Here is an 18,854-nt window from a genome sequence, read left to right as displayed (position 1 = left end):
AAAAAATGAAAGTACAAAACTAAAAACAAAATATTTATCAAATGCGCCTACCATCTTATAGTCATTTTCATTTTTCTCCACACTTTAACTAGTATTTTGTTTCATTTGATAAAATTTAAAATTGATCCTATCCTAATCTTAACTAATTATTCTATTAATCTTTTATTTTTTTTTAAGTAATGTTACACTTATCATCTAGTTGTTCCATCATTTATATCATTCTTTGATGAAGATAGAATTTGCGAACGCATGTAGGTCCCTTTTCTATTAAAGAGATGATACAACTAAATGACAAGAGTACCATTTTTTATTTTAACTATTCTTATGACACATGCCTTTATAACGCGATTTGGATCCCATCCGGAATCCAAATTGTGGGGATGCTAGGGATTCTCAAATCTTAGTAATTCATCATACATCGTGTAGTAAAAAATCATTTGATTTTTTTAATTATTTAAAATTAAACATAAATAGTACCTGATAAAAACTGACCGCACAATATACGATAAACAGCTAGTATGTTATCATCCCTAAGATTCTCACAAAAATAATTCGGAGAGGAACCTCTTCCTTTAAAATGTACAATTGATGCATTTCTAATTCATCTCATCTACATTTTATGGTCCACTAATAACATCGTCTCAGTACCTTAAGACTTCAAAATTCTCTCACAAACATTCATAGCCTAAAGAAATACTAAAAGCATTTTTTTGTTACCTAAATAATAAAAAACATAAATAATTGTATACTTTATATGTTAGTGCTTAGTGGATTGAAGTTGAAGTGCACGCGAAAGAAACTGAATATATTTGTATACTTTATTTCCAATTTTTTCCTTAAACAACAACGATATTTTACGTTGAATAAATATTCTATTCACTGCATAAAGGATATATTTAAAAAGCATTCAGTACAAAATAACATTTGCAATAGATTAAATAAAATACGTTATGACCAATCGCAGGACAATGACTCAATGAGTCTTTTATTTTAGACTCGGTCAACACAATGAAATATATAATAAAACCCCACTATCTTCACCAGTAAATATAACAGCCCAAACCCTGATATAAAATTACAAATTATGTATGGTTAAACACTCCATTACCATTTGCAACTTTTTTATCGATAAATGCTAACGAGACTCTCATAGACTCTCTGCATCTTATCTTTTTGATAAAATTTTAATATTATAAAATATTATATCAAAAATATAAGATAATGAAGAGTCCATAGACAGTCACATTTTGAAACTGTCTCCTTATCATTTCTCCTTTTGAATTGAAAAATGAAAAGAACTTATATATGGTATATTAAAGTTCTCTACTGGTTCTCATGAGGATTGCCCAAATATTATTATATATATATTTTTTTTTACAAACGGTATTATCTGTACTAAAGTGGGTGGGCTGAGCCTCACAATTGGCTATTAATAATGTGGTTTAAATTTACCATAATCAAACTTAAGATTTCTCACTTACCAGTAAAGAAGAATATCACTAGAACGTAGTATTAAGTGGCATGATTGCCCAAATATTAGTTACCTATTTTTTAGATTATTTGGATACTCCTCTTAGTCTTGTAATCTATTTCTACCTAATCTAAAAATTTGGTTTGAAAATTTGTTATTCTATATATTATATAGATTTAAGTCCTACACTGATGCAAAAATATTGTGTTATGTTAAATTTTGTGTTGCACGGAGAAGAAGAAGCTCCAAAATCATATAGGAAAATTTCAAACGTGTATTTGTGTACCTTTTCCTAACCGAAAAATGAACATTATGGTGCGGAAGTAAACATGTAGGGTGGTGTTATCTATGTACCTTTTATTTTTATTTTTAAACAAACGATATTATCTACTCTAAAATGGCGGGGGAACGAGTTAAGTCTTACAAAGGGCTGGCCATGTAGCCCTTTTTATCTTCACATTCTCGCGATTTTCAATTAGCGGATTGAATGAATTGAAGATGATTAAATGCCATAAATTAATAAGGGGTGGGTAAATAGTATAGGTGGGCACAATTTAGTTTGGTGCGGTTTTGAGAAAAAACGAAAGTTTTTCGATTCGGTTCGATTTTCTAGCTAAAATCAAAGTGGAACCAAACCATTTGGTTTTGGTTCGATTTGGTTTCAAACGGTTTCGATTTCAAAGTACAAGTCTTAAGGTTATATTTTATAGTTATATAAGGCTACATATTATATTAGGGGTGGGCACGAGTTGGTTTGGGTCGGTTTTGAGCCAAAACTGAAACTATACCGACCTAGTTGGTTTGGCCAAAATTGCAAATCGAAACCGACCAAGTTGGGTCTAAAACCGATCAAGTCGGTTAACCGAATGTAGCATATTGGTTTGGATTGGTTCTCGATTTGTGTGAAGACGAAAATACATAATAGATTTCTCTTCCAAAAGCTACAGAACATAACACCAACATGAGTGATTGCTCAAAGAAAAGTACAAATGAAGCAGCCTAAAGCAACAATTGTTGCGTTCTCCAAATGGTGCCCCTGTTCTTCTCCAAATGGACTCTTAACTAGCCATGTTTTGTTTTCATGTGGTGGAAACACAGTAACTCATAAATAACTAACCATTTATATTACTACACGTATTAATTATAATTAAAAAATAAGATTAAATATATGCAGATCGGTTTGGTTAACTGTACCCTATGAATTTTGGGAACCGATTGCCGAACTGATTAAGGTCCGTTCGGTTTGCTTTAACCACTGAAAATTGAAAAAAAAAAAAAGAAAAAAAAAAGGAAACCAAACTAAACCGTCGGTGCGGCTCGGACAGTTCAATCGGTTTTTTTTTTTTTTTGTAAAATGCCCAGCCCTAGCAAAGAAATGGATGAGCAGGAAAATTCAAAATCTGAAGTGATTCAAGTGAAAGAGCCCTACCACATGTCATTGCTCCAAATTGGTGTCATTTTTCAGAGCTAAAGTTTTGATTTCTCTCAAAGTTGCACCCTTCATGTTAATTTGAGTCCAAATTTAATCTTCAGTTCTTCATGTCATCATCAGCGTCAAAATTGTCCCTTTCTTATTGATTTTAATTTGAGCTTAGATTGTTTCTAAAAAAATGTGTTTCTTTCGAAAATTAGAAAAAAATAGTTTAAAGGGGGTCTCTGTTCTTACTTTTTTGGCTCCAAATTCTATGTGCCGTCTCATTGTTTTAGTTTTGCAGACAAGGAGAGCAACTTGCTTTCTATTTTCACAAAACAGAACAAAAAGGGCACGGAGCAAGTTGAAAAGTTGGAGTGCATGAAGTTGAGAGAGATGAGAGTTGAGAGAGACCACCTGATTGAGTGACAAACACTCAGAAATAGATGAATTTTTGGCGTCATTAAGTCCATATTATATATTATTTTAATTTTTATGGTACGGTTCGATTTCAGTTTAGTTTTAGAAGGCTAAAACCGAAACCAAAATAATTTACTTTACTGCGGTTTGATTTCAAGATCGCAAAAACCAAACGATCGGTTCGATTTGACTTGATTGGTTTTTCAATTTCAGTTTTCAAATCAAGTGCCACCCCTAGTAAATGGTTCAAAGAGTTTGTAGATTGCACCTCCTGAAACGTAATGAAATAAATGGGAGGGCACAAGTGGCTATTAACTTACTGCCTTGGTGATTAGAGGCTTCCACTTCAACTCACTATGTCGCTCTTCATGTATGTCTCTTTCTTATTTGTATAGAAGATGATGTTATCTATGTTAAAAATGAGTCTCATATTGATAGAAGAAGGGACCTTGTATGAGCTTGTAAGAGGGTGAGCTATTTCTCGTATTGCCAATTGATTTTATGGTGGAATCTCAACTTTCTTCATGGTATCAGAGTAGGTTGTCCTACATATGAAACAAAATGACCACATGTGTTCCACGTCATCTTATTGTGTTGTCCATGTGTTAAGCTAAAAAATTTGCCAAACATGAGGGGGTGTTGAGAATGAGTCACACATTGATGGGATGAGGGACCTTGCATGGGCTATAAGAGGTTGAACTATTTCTCATATTGCCAATTGATTTTATGGTGGAACTTCAACTTTCTTCAATTCACACACTCATTCTTATGTCCTCAACTTTTTTCAATCCGCACACTCGTTCTTATGTCCCACACACATTTTGTTATTTTTTGTCCTTTAATATTCTATTCATTTGGTCCGACGCCTGAAACTGAGAAACTTGTGTGTGAAGTAAAAAATTGAGTATGTAGATAGAACGTAGATTATTCAGAATATCGTTGGAATAAAAAAAAATTAAAAAATAAAGAGGGAGGGCAATTCTGTAACTAAACAGAGAATGCATGGGCCATGCTGAAGTTGGCAGATAGGAACGCGAAACCGGACGTTACCAGCGAGCGCAAAGAACACGTGTTTGGAAATGTGAAACCGACGGGTGGTGGGATCCACGCGGAATGCTGCGAGGAACCAACTCAACTCCCAATGGCCTTTTTTTTTAAACACACATATATTCCTCGTGCTTTTTAACTCGAACACAAATAATAATTTAAAACAATAAAACAATAAAACAACCAATTGATAATTAAATAATTAGTTTAAAAATAAATAAATAAATGAAGATGAGCCCGTGGGCTGCTGATAAAAGGAGGGGGAGAGACACATAGGACCACAAGTCTTCTCTCGCTACAAGAAGGGTATGGAGGCAGGAGGATTCAGCGCAACGACAGAAAGGGGAAGAAATATTGGGTTCTGAATTGTAACTGGGTCGGTGGGAAAAGAGTGGATTTTGAGTTGTGGGTAGTGTTTGGATTGTCGGATTGTGTATTGGGTCGGTGGAGAAATGTCGACTTCGTCGGAGACTGCGGAGGTTTCAGGCCAGAGAGGGATGAGGGCGGCGGAGAAGCCGTCGAACTTCACTCAGACATGCAGTATGCTTTGCCAGTACATCAAGGAGAAAGCCAGCTTTGGAGATCTGAATCTTGACATGGCATGCAACAACATGCAACAATCTAATCGTAAAACACTTGTCTTTACTTTTTAGCCGGACCTTAATTTCTGTTTGCTTGCTGAGAAAATTAGAGAAAGAGAAAATGAATTTCATCTAGAATCTTATGTGTGCATGTCTATGTTTTAGGCTTTTAGTTTCTGTTTGGTTGCTGAGAAACAAAGAAGCTTTCCAATTAGAAAATCAGAAAAGGGAAAGTTTTTAGTCACATAAACCATCAGAAAAGGGAAAGTATTTAGTCACTTAAACCACCTGAAATAAATTGTGAACTTTTTTATTTTTTTTCATGTTATTTTTCTGTTAAGATTTAATAAGATCTCATTCAAATTTGACCAAGAGCACCTGAAAATTGCAGTAAAAAGCACTGCTCTGTTTAATTTTGTTTCTATATCAAAAGGGTTTCAGAATTTTCCTTATTTGGTTTCTAAAATTGGACAATGTTTTGACAGGAGGAACACCTGAGATGTTTCGTCCGAAAGCCCCACCCATGAACTTCTTTCCATTTATGGAAAATTCTCGGAACATGCCAACGGCGGCTACAGACTTCAAGTCCATGGATTTGTTTCCTCAACAAGCTGGTTTTGGTCCCTCTGCCCCCACTCCCAGAGAAGAGGTCCCCAAGATGGCTGACTCTAGGTAATTTTTCGAAATTTACGGCGTTGTGAGGTTCCTGTAGTTAAAGTTTTTGTCGATATTGGAAGGCGAAAATCGGATTTCTGAATTATTGTAGCAACGTAAGATGTTCTTCGGTTTATATGTGAAATCTTTGTTAGCTCATTTTGATCTGTTCATGATGTACCAGTGTGAAGAAATCTGCCCCTGGAGAGCCTCAGAAGGCGCAAATGACTATCTTTTATGGTGGACAAGTAATCGTGTACAACGATTTTCCGGCGGACAAGGCCAAGGAAGTCATGCTCTTAGCAAGCAAGGAGAGTTCTCAGAGCCACACCGCTCCGGCTTCACCTCCGGCCAATACTAACAATGCCTTTGCCTCTCATTTGGGCAAGAGTCCCATTAATTCCAGCAGTCCAGTTCCTCCGAGCGCCAACATGTTTCCTAACCATGGCAATCAAGCGATTCAGGAGGGTGTCAAACCACCCCCTCGACCCGTTGTTTGTGGTAATTTTCTTTCTGTGATCATCGGTGTCTCCATATCTTAAGTAGTCCTATCAACAACACGTTTCTAATCAATGATTTCCTTTTCCATTGCAGATCTTCCGATTGCAAGGAAAGCTTCGCTTCATCGATTCCTCGAGAAGAGAAAGGATAGGTAGGCATCCGAAACAACTATACCATAATTCATGTTGGAGTAATATATTTTTAAGATCCATTTGATTGATCTGGTTTGCAATTTCTTTCTGTTTTACAGGCTCAACACCCTAGCACCGTACCAAACGAGCAGCCCTGCATCCGGCCCGGCGAAGCCAACCGAAAACAAGTCATGGTTAGGGTTGGCTGCCCAGCAAACCCAATGATATGAGAACCTGTGCTGTTGTATGCATCCTTAGGCTTTCTTACGGTTCAAGCCTCTGCAATGTTTTTCAATTTTGGCGGGTTTGATTTAAAGCCCGGAGTTCCATTAGCTCTATATTTGTCTGTCATATTAGATCTAACTGTTGGTTAATCTTAATTAGTTTATGTAAGCATGTAATTAAGCTTTTGATGGAAGGAATTCAATTAGTAATGATATAATTTTGATCTTTTATAAAATAAATTTACTTCTTCTTTTGTTGACAACGGTCCAGAAGTGTCAAGCCCGAAAGAACGTTACTTCGCTGCTGATACAATAGCAGCAACTGCTGAAGTCCTAATCTCAGATGAACATGTGTTTAATTATAATTTTCAATTTTAATTATTGGGGCACTATTCCATCTGTGATTGGGATTTGCAACAGCTAAATTGTAAAATTACAATTATATCTGCAACCAACGATCCACGACGAGTGAATTATGTTCACTCTTTGTTGGTGGAGGTAGATAGATGTGTACATGGTTTGCTTTAAGCACGTTCAACATTTTTATTTGAGTGGTCCTCAAAATCTTGGTTTCTCATCAACATATGTGATATATGTGGCCCCATTGCTTGTGGTTTGTGTCCAAAGTAAGAAGACTAAGTGGTACCATACGATATGAATTCCTTGTTTGACCAAATAAAGAATAGCATGTGGGTTCTAACGTAGGCGACTATTATGTGCTTTTTTTACTTTATCAACAAGTCTCATTGATGAGATATGAACTAAAAAAACCGACCATCGTACACTCGGGTATTTTTCATCTGTCATTAAACCAAATAGTTATGTGAACTCTGGGTGGCATTAGATCAAATAGTTCACATGAAACTAAACTGTTTTTCAGCAAAGTAAAAACTGAGTGTTGTAGACTCTGATCTTTTTAACAAAGTAGGTATTGAGGGTCGTTAAGCCTATTAGCTAAATGAATTATGGATGTCGCTATACCAAATAGTTCAGATAAAATTAAATTATTTTTCAGCAAAGTAAATATTAAGTGTCACTGTACTAAATAGTCATAGAAATTAAGAATTATTGAAGAAAGTTGGGATTTCATCATAAAATCAATTGTTAATATGGGGAGAAGCCCCATTACTTATAAGTACATGTAAGGTCCATTATTTCTTCGATGTGGGATTTATACTCTCAATACGCCCCCTAATGTGTGGTAAAATTTTAAGTCTAACACATGAACAACACACATTGGGTAACATGGACAATGTGTGGCCATTGAGCTTCACACATGGGATAAATCTGCTCTGATACCATGAAGAAAGTTGAGGTTCTATTGTAAAACCAATTAACAATATGGAGGGTCGTCCAACTACCTAAAAACACACACAACCCCTCATGTTGTCGACATGAAATTCATACTCTCAACACTAATATCTTTTATCTATAACAAATATTGAATGTCATTAGACCAGTCACCAAATAATCATGTTGGCATGTTGAATCGTGCAATTTTAGAAATGGAACATGCATAATATAGTTGATAAATCACACAATGCTTTGACTTAAAGGGAAATGAGTTTTGATGCTAATTGCTAAATATGCTGGAACATTAACCACCACCTCTCAACCACTCCTCTTATCTTTAATGGCAGCATTATCACTAGATTTAGATTATGTTTCTCTTGTAGTTCACATGATTGACTTGTTCAAGTTGGACAAGAAAATCAACACGCAACAAATTCAAACAAGTCACATTTTCTAGGTTTTATTCCATTTTTGCTGCAAAATATTGTGTCCAAAATTTGGTAAACATTGCTAATTAAAAAATGAGGTGAAGTGTTCATTTATGTTCATGTTAAGGCTTTTCAGTGAAATGATTTATGAGATTGATATAACTTATTACTTTGATCCTTGACATTGAAAATTGATAGAATGATTCTTAAATTTGTCCACCGTCAATCACTTTGGTAATCACGTGAAAATCTCGTTAAATTGAGGCTAATTTTTGTTCAATCAATCAATCCCTTCACTTGCTTAAATTGAGACAAACTTAAGAATCACTTTTATCGATTTTCAATGTTAAGGATCAAAATGAAGAGTTATGTCAAAGATCATTTTGACTGAAAAGCCTAATGCTAATTACATCCTAATTGTAAACAACAGTGATGCCAGATTAAATGTTGTGGATCAGATTAATCAAATCACTTTGTTTGAACTTTTCAACTATCTCATTTGGTTCACGGAGTCGCTTTTTTTGTTTGACTCTATTTAAATATGAGTGAAACTACCGATTTGGCCATCTAAATTTATAAGCGAGAAAATTACCACTTAAAAGTATCTCATGAAGTAACGAAAAGTATGTGCTTTCCATCTAACTTATCTTAAAAACACGCGGTTTCCAACTTGAACACGAAAGCATTCTGATTAGTTTTTCTTGTCGACCAAAATAAACAAAGAATTGTTTTGGTTAGGCAAGTGGTGGCCTCTTTGGCCTCTTTTGACTCTCCCTAATACAACAATTGTATGGTATATTGTATACAAATACAAATATACGTATGGAAAGATTTCGTAAAGCTATTTTTTTATATGATTTTGATATGCATTTTTGTGGGGTTTATTCATTTTAATGAACAGAACAGTCTATCTTTTAAAACATCATTCGTAGATCATCTTTTTAAATAATCATACAACTCTAAAATCATTAAGATATTCATTTGTACTAAAAAAAATAAACAAATATAGTTCAACAAATAAACCTTAAACCTTTAATCTAATGTCATATGATTTTAGATTTTGATAGACTTAATTTAAAAAAAAAAAAAAATCTTAAAAGATAAACAGTTCAGAACAATAAATATATTATGAAATGAATTTTACAAAAACATATTTAAACGTTTATTAAAAAAAAAATAGCGCGATGAGTCAGCTCATATACATATTAATATGTTTTTTTATTTGAGATGATGTGATATATAGAAACAAAAAGTAATAGTGGCAGACACTTGCATTGCAAGGCACTGAGCATCTTTTTTCAAACAAAGAGGTTTGAAATTGTCACGTTGTTCACGATCATGTCTTTATTTCTACATTATTTATTCGTTTATCTTCCAAAAGCATACGAGTGCTGAGTGGAGATATTTAGTAGGGTAATTGCTAATTTTTATTAATTGGGCATCACATGCAATGTTCTTGGTGGTGGGTAGGTGGGGTCGCCTCTCTTTTTCGACCCAATTTTATTTTTATTTATTTTTATTTTATTGTGATGGATTCCATGAATTGAAATTTATTTTTTATTTTATTGTGATGGATTCCATGAATTGAAAAAATATATTGAATAATATAGAGAGTCTGATTTATTTATTTAAAAATAAACAGTTGGTAGCTTTATCATGACAGTCTACTTTTTTGGGGGACAGAAAGACTCACAGATGCATTTTATTCTCGTTATAACCACCATCGTGTAAGTCAACAGTACGAGGAAAGAACCCAAGACGTGTCGCATAAAATACGAGCATGAAATTCGTCCCTAACTACTAAGTCACCCCATGGTAGTTCGCATGAACAATTGTTGAAATAAAACATATTTCACATGCTTTTGTACTTTTTATTAATACAAGCAATATTATTGCTTTAATTACATAAGTAGAAGGGAAAGAGTTTAAATTACACAAGTAATTTAAAAAAAAATTTATATTAATCATCCAGACAATTCATCACTTGCTTTCACAATTTTTTCTGACTCATTTGCGTCCAGCATTCGTATTTATCAAAAGAGAGATGGAGAGGTTTTTGGGGGGAAATGATCCTCGCCGAATCTCGTGATCGTGATCATTCATCGTACATCGTACGGTCAGAAATCATTTGAAAATTTAAATTTTAAAATTAAATATAAATAGTAGCTAATGAAAACTGACTGCATAATATACAAAAAATAGTTACAATCACGTGATCCCTAAGATTCCCAAAAAAAGGATCCGCGATGATTCTTTTCTGTTTTTGGGTGCCTTGCAAAGTGGGTTTCATTGCTCCCGCTTACGGGGCTACTAATTCTGAGCCCAATAGCTAGTTGGGTGGTGTTGAGTTTGGATTATTTAGGCATTTGGCCATGAAAAAAATGAATACATATTCTAACCCATTATTTTCATTTGGTACCAACCCTTAAAAGTATGTTTACTTGGAATGAGTGAGGCAATAAACCTCAACATGGATAAAAATAAAGGAAAATTAATGAAAATGATTTGAAAACTTTGAGTTTTAACGATAACGACAAAATAAAGAGCAAAGTGAATAGTACCATGATTGACTTTTTAGTGTAAAAATGTGGTTTTTCGTTAAAGTGAACAGTACCGGGAGCTTTTCCTTAAAGTTCTCTAAAAATAATGGGTATCAGATCCAATAGATCCCCTAATTGATTTGACTCGTAAATTTTTCAAGTAATGAATTACAAGTGGAACTTACACTGTTGATTATGTTCTGTATGTGAATTAGCACAAAAAAAAGATCGAGAATCAGGATAATTCTAATAGTCATCCAAAGGGCTTGAATCATCAACTTCTCATGGAAGTGGACAGTTGTATTGAGCTACCAAATCTCTCATTTCTCGAGTTCAAATATTCTGCAGTCATTTTATGCGTGATTTCTCTATGGCTTCTATCATTATTAACACGTGTTCATAAACTTAACGCTCCTTAACTCTGTTGTTCATAAACTCAATGCGTGTCACTTTATGGCTGCACACAAATTAAGTGCAGAAGATTTGAACTCTCGTGGCTCAGTCGTACCTATACTGGTGAACTGAATACTTTCTACGAATTGAAGTCTAATGGCAATTGAAGTCACTGTACTATTTACGGAGACCCCGAATTAGGTCGGATGATAACTTGTTGGGCTTAAAGTTGACTTTTGAGGGTTTATGATACATCCTCCACCCAATAGCAAACTTATTGCTTTTGTGACCCAATCTATGAAATTGGTTGCTTTCTGGCCCAACAAGAAGGGACTATTTTTGTTTTATTGTTATTTAAAAAAAATTCATTTTCTTGAAATTTTTACTTCGTTTATATTTCACAACCAAAAAAATTTATTTTCTTCGTTTGAATAATTCATATAACTTTTTACAACGATATTGTACTATAAAAGGAGATGAGGATTAAATCAGGCCACACAATAAGTCAATCATTAACTAAATATCAAACTTAGAATACATAATTTTCATCCATTTGAATTCAACTTAAAAAGTTTTATTTATTAGTAAAGAGAAATATTACTAATTTATTGAGAGAACAATAAATTTTGGGTAAAATACAAAAAATTACCTCAATTATTGGTGTCACGACACTTTCATACCTTATCTTTTAAAATTGACAATGTCATACCTCATCTTCAGAATTTGGTCCAATGTTATACCTTCCGTTATTTGGTCTTTTACTTTTCAGTTAAATGCTGACATTGCTTGATCAAGATCCTATTTTATATTAAAAAATTAATAAAATATTATTAAAAATAATTTTTTTAAATATTAAAAGAATAGTAAAAAATAAAAATAAAAATCCTACTTTCCTCCTCCTTTTGCAGATTCAGGTTTTTTTTTTTTTTTTTTCTTCTTCTTCTTCGTCTTCTTCTTCTTCTTTTTCTTCCTTCTCCTCCTCCTCCTCCTCCTCCTCCTTCTTCCTCCTCCTCCTTTTGCAGATTGGGGGGTTTTTTTTTTCTTCTTCTTCGTCTTCTTCTTCCTCCTCCTTTTGCAAATTTGGTTTTTTTTTTTTTTTTCTTCTTCTTCCTCCTCCTCCTTCTTCCTCCTTCTTCCTCCTCCTCCTTCTTCTTCTTCCTCCTTCTTTTGCAGATTCGGGGGTTTTTTTTTTTCTTCTTCTTCTTCCTCCTCCTCGTCCTCCTCCTTCTTCCTCCTTCTTCTTCTTTTTCTTCTGGGTTGCAGATTCAAGTTTTTTTTCTTTCTTTTTTTCTTCTTCTTCCTCCTTCTTTTCTTCTTCTTCGTGGGATGCAGATTCGGTTTTTTTTTTTTTTTTTTTTTTTTTTTTCTTCTTCTTCCTCCATCTTTTTTTCTGGGTTGCAGGAAAGGGCCTGGAAGGAAGAAGAAGATGAAGATGGGGGAGAAAAGAGAGAAGAGGGAGGTTGGGGGGGGGGGTTGAAGGTTTTTTTTAAAATTTTTAAATTTTATTTTATTTAATAATAATAATTATTATTTTAATATTTAAAAATTATTAAATGATTTTTTTTAGTTTTTAATAATATTTATTAATTTTTTAATAAAAAATGGGATCCGGATCAAACCACGTCAGCATTTAACTGAAAAATAAACGCGTCGTGACACTAATAGTTAAGATATTTTTTTGTACTTTATCCATAAATTTTTTATTTATTCTTAAAAAGTTTTATTTAAATTTTTTTATAAGTTGATTTCTATTATATGATTTCGCCTTCCACAATTTAGTTAAACATAAAAAATTAGCCTAACTACTCATTTATTTATTTATTATAAAAAGGAGACCTACTTACGATTTTATCATGCTAGTCCATTTTTTTAAGAGATAAAAGATTTAAAAAGACATTTCAACCTCTCTGACCACCATCATTTAATTCCTCGGTACCAGAAGTTGAACCTACGATTGTATAAATTAGGCATTCATCTTAATTATGTTTCCAATATAAATGACACAATAATCAAATGGGATAAAATACCACACAAAAAAAAAATTAAAATAAATAAATATTTTTTATAGTAAAAAATAAAAATTCGGCAGATATAAAAGCAGAGACTGGCTCTGCTCATTTTCTTGAATCAATTCCCAATCCTTTTGCTTTTTCCTTCTCATCTTTCCCTCCTCTTCCAGAGGGTTTTTTTTTCCTTTCTTTTTTCCCCTTTTTTTTTTGGTTTTTCATTTTTTATTGTTTTTCTTCTCCTTCTTCCTCCCTCGTTTCCCTTGTAATTTCATCTTCGTCTTCGTTTTTCCCTGAAACCCTAACCCTAAAATTGCAATTGCTAAGCAATTTATATAAACTCCCCAATTCTCTTCGTTGCGTGAGGAGGACGATATGCAACAGCAGAGGTTCAAGCAGCAAGCCATGATGCAGCAGTCGCTATACCAACACCCTGCCCTCTTAGGCGCCCCTCAGGTTCTATTCTCCCTCTCTCTCTCTCTCTCTCTCTCTCTCTCTCTGGTTTAATTTGTTCACTTTGTTGGGCCAAAAGTTTGATCTTGTTAGCTGTTTGGATATGGGTATTTGTTTGTAGGTTGAAATTTATGCTAGATGTTTGATAAACTGTATTTTTATTACCATTGAAATTATTTATTTTCGTTGATTTTTGTATTTGGTTGATCTGTGTGCGGCTTTGTGTTACAAGAATCCTAAAAGTTGGATTTTTTTTCCAGAAATTTCTGTAACTTAATTGGAATTCAGCTGAAATTATTTAAATTTATCTGTTTAATGTTGAAATTTTATGTCAACTGTATTCATGTAATGCTGTATACTTTCTGGGTACTTATTATCCATTGAGGAACCTCATTGTTATACATATAATGTGGCAAACTACTGTTTGGTCTAGTAGGTTATCGTGCTTGTTATTATTTCCTTGTTTCTATTAATCTACTGTTCGACTGAGGGCGTATAATGTGTGCACAAAGAACAGACGGAAAATATCAGTCCCGGTAAATGACCGAGCACCTCTAAGTATTAGTATTTGTTACCACTACCTATATAAATTGGAAAATTGAAAAGGGAAAACTTTATCGGGATTGCTCGAAACTGATGGGGGTAGCTATTATACATAGATTGGATTCTTTCTGTCAATTTGTTATCATATGCCAGCTTGTCTCCAAGCCTGTGGTCGTCTTTTTTTTGTTTCAACCATTTGTTTGCTTATGCATCTCTTTTAAGTTTTTGTGGGGAGTGTAAATTCATTACTTCGGCTTTTTTTCCTTTTCCTTTTCCTTTTGTTTGTTTGTTTGTTTTTTTTTTTTTTTTACATTTTTTTTTTGCAGATAGAGCCTATCTTGAGTGGAAATCTGCCTCCTGGGTTTGATTCGAGTACTTGCCGCAGTGTGTGAGTGTTGTATAGATATTTTTCTTTTTCTATTTTATTTTATTCTTCTTTACAACTAGCTTCCTTTGTACTCGTTGAAAATAGTTTGTTTTCTTGCCTGAAATGTTTAGTTCGTATGTTAATGAATGCAATCTATTGTGCTAATAATAGTGTGCACAAGCATATCAGGCACAGTTGACCTTTTCTGCCGCACATATATATATGTATATATATTTGGGATGGGTAACGTGTTATTGTATATTTGAAGCATCTGCTAGGTAGAATGCATTTCTCTGTCATTTTATCAGATTGCATGTTATAATGTTGTAATTCGTGAAACAATGCAGTTATGTCGGAAATATTCACCCACAAGTTACCGAACCCCTTATGCAAGAAGTTTTTGCCAGTACTGGTCCACTTGAAGGATGCAAGCTCATAAGGAAGGATAAGGTGGGGTTTATTTTTGCCTACTTTGTGCATTTTTCTTTGGATGGGGAGGTTAGGACAGATGATAGATTCTTCTTAGTCCTGCGAGATTTTTTTGTTTGTTTGTACTATTTGAGGATGAGCTGTGGGTTCATATGAAATGTTGGTACTTTGCATTATTTTCTTTTAGATGTCCTCGGTAGAATTTTTACTTGCGTTTTTCCTCAATGCAGTCATCCTATGGATTTGTTGACTACTTCGATCGTAGGTCAGCTGCTCTTGCTATTGTGACCCTTAATGGCAGGCATCTGTAAGTAAAAATCTTTACAGAATCATGTTGGCTCTCGTTTTTTTGGTGGTGTCTTTTGCTGAGTGTGCTGTTTGTTCAGATTTGGGCAGCCGATTAAAGTTAATTGGGCATATGCCAGTAGTCAGAGAGAGGATACATCAGGTTTGTATATGCATCAGTTATCACGGATCAGTGTATGCATTAGTTATCATGGAATGATGTGTTCCAAAATTTTAATTTCTTATGCTTGTTATGTTGGCATGCAGGTCATTTTAATATTTTTGTTGGTGATCTTAGCCCTGAGGTTACTGATGCTACACTGTTTGCATGCTTTTCTGGATATTCCAGTTGTTCGTAAGATCCACTTCCATGTCTTTTGTTTTATTTATTCAACATTGATGTTTACTGTTATTCTGCTGATGTCTTTTGATATTTTGGGTTTTTTTCTATTGGATAATTGAAGTACCTGTATCTCAAACATACTTGGCTGTTTAAATTAATTTGATCTAATTGCTGTCAATAGAGATGCTAGAGTTATGTGGGATCAGAAAACTGGGCGTTCAAGGGGCTTTGGGTTTGTTTCTTTCCGAAATCAGCAGGTACTGAAATTATTAAACATTTCCTTTTGTGTTTTTGTTCTTACTCCTTGTTTTCTGGTTGGGCTCGTTATATGATTGTGCCACTGGTTTTTTTTTTGGTTCAGGAGGCCCAAAGTGCTATTAATGACTTAAATGGTAAGACAATGTACATTGTTTTGATGGAAGTTTATTTCCTTGCATATGTTATTTAGATTTTGGTTAGTGTGACTACCCATCAAGAAGTTCTACGATGACATAACTCTTAACTTGATATCTCAGGAAAGTGGCTTGGAAGTAGACAGATTCGGTGCAATTGGGCCACAAAAGGTGCTACTTCCAGTGATGACAAGCAGAGTTCTGATTCTAAAAGTGTTGTAGAGCTGACGAATGGAACATCAGGTAAGCTGTTTCATTTGTAACGAAACAAGTTTCTGTAGTTGCTTATGTAGAAGTAACATTGGTTTTGTGTTCTCCCTTGTATGTTACTATCCTTGATTTGAATGAGTGGTGTAGTTCTCGTTATTGTTATTCTTGATAAATGTGTAAGAAACTATTATTTTTGTTTTATGAGGGCATGTTTGTGAGGTAGTGATTTGTCTTTAGATCTTGCATCTTAAATCTGTTGTCTACTCTTCGTTTTCCAAAATGTTTTTTTTAATTGTACGAAATTATCTTGAATTGGAATCAGAAATCTTTTGAGTAGTGAAGATGTTAGATAAGATGTTCACTTTCTAATTTTCTGCCACAATTGTGTTCCCATAATGATGAGCTTACTGTTTTTGTGTTTTCCCTTGCAGACGATGGTCAGGAGAAGCCTAATGAAGATGCTCCAGAGAACAATCCTCAGTATACTACAGTTTATGTGGGCAATCTATCTCCTGAGGCAAGGATTTCTCTTTTAACTTTAATTTTTAAACTGGTTGTGGATTGGCTATATCTTTTCTTTTCGTACTGTAATTACAATGTTCTTATGCAAATGAAGTCAAATACTGTCTAGACTAAATACATTTGAGTATGAAATTTCTGTTAAAACATAGGTAAATAAAGCGTGCAAGAACCGACTTCTTCAGCAAACTAATGTTAGCTTATCACCTCACTGTTGGTTTTGATTGTGCTTTTATACGTATATGTGGTGGACAGCTGGCCCATTTTCAAAACTGCGAAGTTACCAATGTTATAAGGTCATAGGTTAATTGCGTGGTAGTGGTAGGATCCATGGGCAAACAGCTCTGGTTAGCATGGAACTCCCGTTGGGCATAACAAATAAATGTCTACATTTGTCAAAATTGCACAAGAAACAATGAAAAATGTTGTAAATAGGATTTACCATTATTCTGCAGGTTACTTCAGTTGACCTCCATCGTCATTTCCATGGCCTTGGTGCCGGAGTTATTGAAGATGTTCGGGTGCAGCGAGATAAAGGTTTTGGGTTTGTGAGATACAGTACCCATTCTGAAGCAGCTGTGGCTATCCGGTTGGGGAATCCTACGTTTCTGTGTGGCAAACCAATTAAGGTACACTCTTGGCGGAGTTCACAATTCAGTTGAATTACCAACAATTGTGGCAAATATGTTAGATTTTAGATGATTGCTTTTTCTTAGTATTAGAGTGTTGAGTGTCGTGTGGAGCAGGCACATATGCTTGTTTTAAATGTTTGCAATATGTATATGTCCTAATGGTATTGTCAAATGATCAATTGGCTTTACCATCTGATGTTTTATATATTTGCGATATATATATGTTCTAATGATATCGTTGAGTGACCATTTGGCTTTATCTAATGTTTTCCGTTTCTGTTAACAGTGTTCATGGGGCAGCAAGCCTACTCCACAAGGGACAAGCTCGACCCCCCTGCCGCCACCAGCTGCAGTTCACATTCCCGGTTTCTCAGCCGCCGACCTTGTGGCCTATGGAAGACAAATGTCATTGAGCAAAATGGGTGGTGCCCAAGCCCTCATGCTTCCGCAGGGTCAGCATGCACTGAAGGCAGCTATGGGGATGGGTGCTGGAGCTAGTCAGGCCATATACGACGGTGGCTACCAGAATGTAGCAACAACTCAGCAACTCATGTACTACCAGTAACTGAGTCGGAACACCCTCCGATATACCTCGACACTGAGGAATAAGTGTTTGAGAAAACCTGTAGGATGTGTAAACGTTTTTCGGTTTTCCCTTTTTTCTTTTCGTTTTAAGGTGTTTTTCTTTGTAATTTTTAGATTTTGTGTATCTTTTTAACTTGTACCTGTACTGTGTATATGGATACTGTGCTTTTATTTTTAATATTTGGGGGTTACGACCTTACTCAGCTTAGCATGATCTTATTTACAGCTTTCTATTAGCGAGTCGTTGTGGGATTTCATATTACCAAATGAACAGTATAGATGGCTTCAAGAGCTTCGGTTGGAAAGACTTTATGCATACCCCCGTCGGGATTCTAACATGTAATCGGTTGTATATCTTTTTCTCTTTCTCACTTGTCAAGTGACCTAGTTACACTATCATGTGACGAGAGAATCAGAATAGTCGCATCCAAAATTCTGCCCTAGTAGGGCCACAAGATTTCTGACTCGTCTGGTGGATGAGACTGGTTATGAACATCATATAAAAATTTAAAGTGGACTATTGCACATCCGACTTTAGTTGTGGATACATGAATGATCTCCCCACTTATTTTTTTTTCTTTTGCACACTATTGTACATTTATCTCTTAATTCTATTATTTTATTTAATATGACGGCTAAAATTACACTTGGACTGCCAAGAGAGAAACATGCGTTTACTTCATTTAATCTCATGATTAAAATTACACATAAAATTGTTGTAGGAGAAACAGGTGTACGAAAATCATTTCTCTTGTAAATATATTGGTCTTACAAGTCTTTTCCAGGGGAGTCTGTGAGACTGATTGAACTGAACTTTCCAGGCATCAATACTCTATAGGGTATGGATGCTCTCTGTTGGTGGACACTTAATTTTGCGGGGTCACTGTCTAATTTTTGCTGAAAAGTCTTCAAAAATGGGGTCCAACTGTGTCCGATTCAAAGGAGAAAGCTTTCAATCGAATGGGACTGGATTTGTATACTTTATCCTTTTCAATT

General features: G+C 34.6%; 2 protein-coding genes across 3 annotated transcripts; both read left to right on the top strand.

The window, feature by feature from the left end:
• Nucleotides 1-4,644: 4,644 nt before the first annotated feature.
• On the top strand, nt 4,645-6,680 carry LOC103929684 (protein TIFY 10A). The gene is made up of 5 exons (XM_009338910.3): nt 4,645-4,976; nt 5,416-5,602; nt 5,769-6,085; nt 6,179-6,236; nt 6,336-6,680. The coding sequence occupies exons 1-5, from the start codon at nt 4,802-4,804 to the stop codon at nt 6,439-6,441; spliced, it is 843 nt and encodes a 280-aa protein (XP_009337185.1). The 5' UTR covers nt 4,645-4,801; the 3' UTR covers nt 6,442-6,680.
• Nucleotides 6,681-13,028: 6,348 nt separating this feature from the next.
• Nucleotides 13,029-18,057, top strand: LOC103929683 (oligouridylate-binding protein 1). 2 transcript variants are annotated; one of them, XM_009338909.3, is made up of 12 exons: nt 13,029-13,556; nt 14,423-14,484; nt 14,811-14,913; nt 15,123-15,199; nt 15,279-15,340; nt 15,445-15,532; nt 15,702-15,777; nt 15,882-15,912; nt 16,036-16,155; nt 16,554-16,639; nt 17,097-17,270; nt 17,560-18,057. In XM_009338909.3, the coding sequence occupies exons 1-12, from the start codon at nt 13,476-13,478 to the stop codon at nt 17,836-17,838; spliced, it is 1,239 nt and encodes a 412-aa protein (XP_009337184.1). In that variant the 5' UTR covers nt 13,029-13,475; the 3' UTR covers nt 17,839-18,057. The 2 variants fall into 2 exon arrangements, with proteins under 2 accessions (XP_009337184.1, XP_018498632.1); XM_018643116.2 differs by lacking the exon at nt 14,423-14,484 and having other exon boundaries at nt 13,035-13,556.
• The last annotated feature ends 797 nt before the right edge of the window (nt 18,058-18,854 follow it).

Source organism: the organism of the source record quoted next, unplaced genomic scaffold, assembly GCF_019419815.1.
Source record: "Pyrus x bretschneideri cultivar Hongxiangsu unplaced genomic scaffold, Pyrus_bretschneideri_v1 Contig8, whole genome shotgun sequence".
In the NCBI taxonomy this organism is placed as follows: domain Eukaryota; kingdom Viridiplantae; phylum Streptophyta; class Magnoliopsida; order Rosales; family Rosaceae; genus Pyrus; species Pyrus x bretschneideri.
This window is presented reverse-complemented; position numbering and strand designations above follow the sequence as displayed.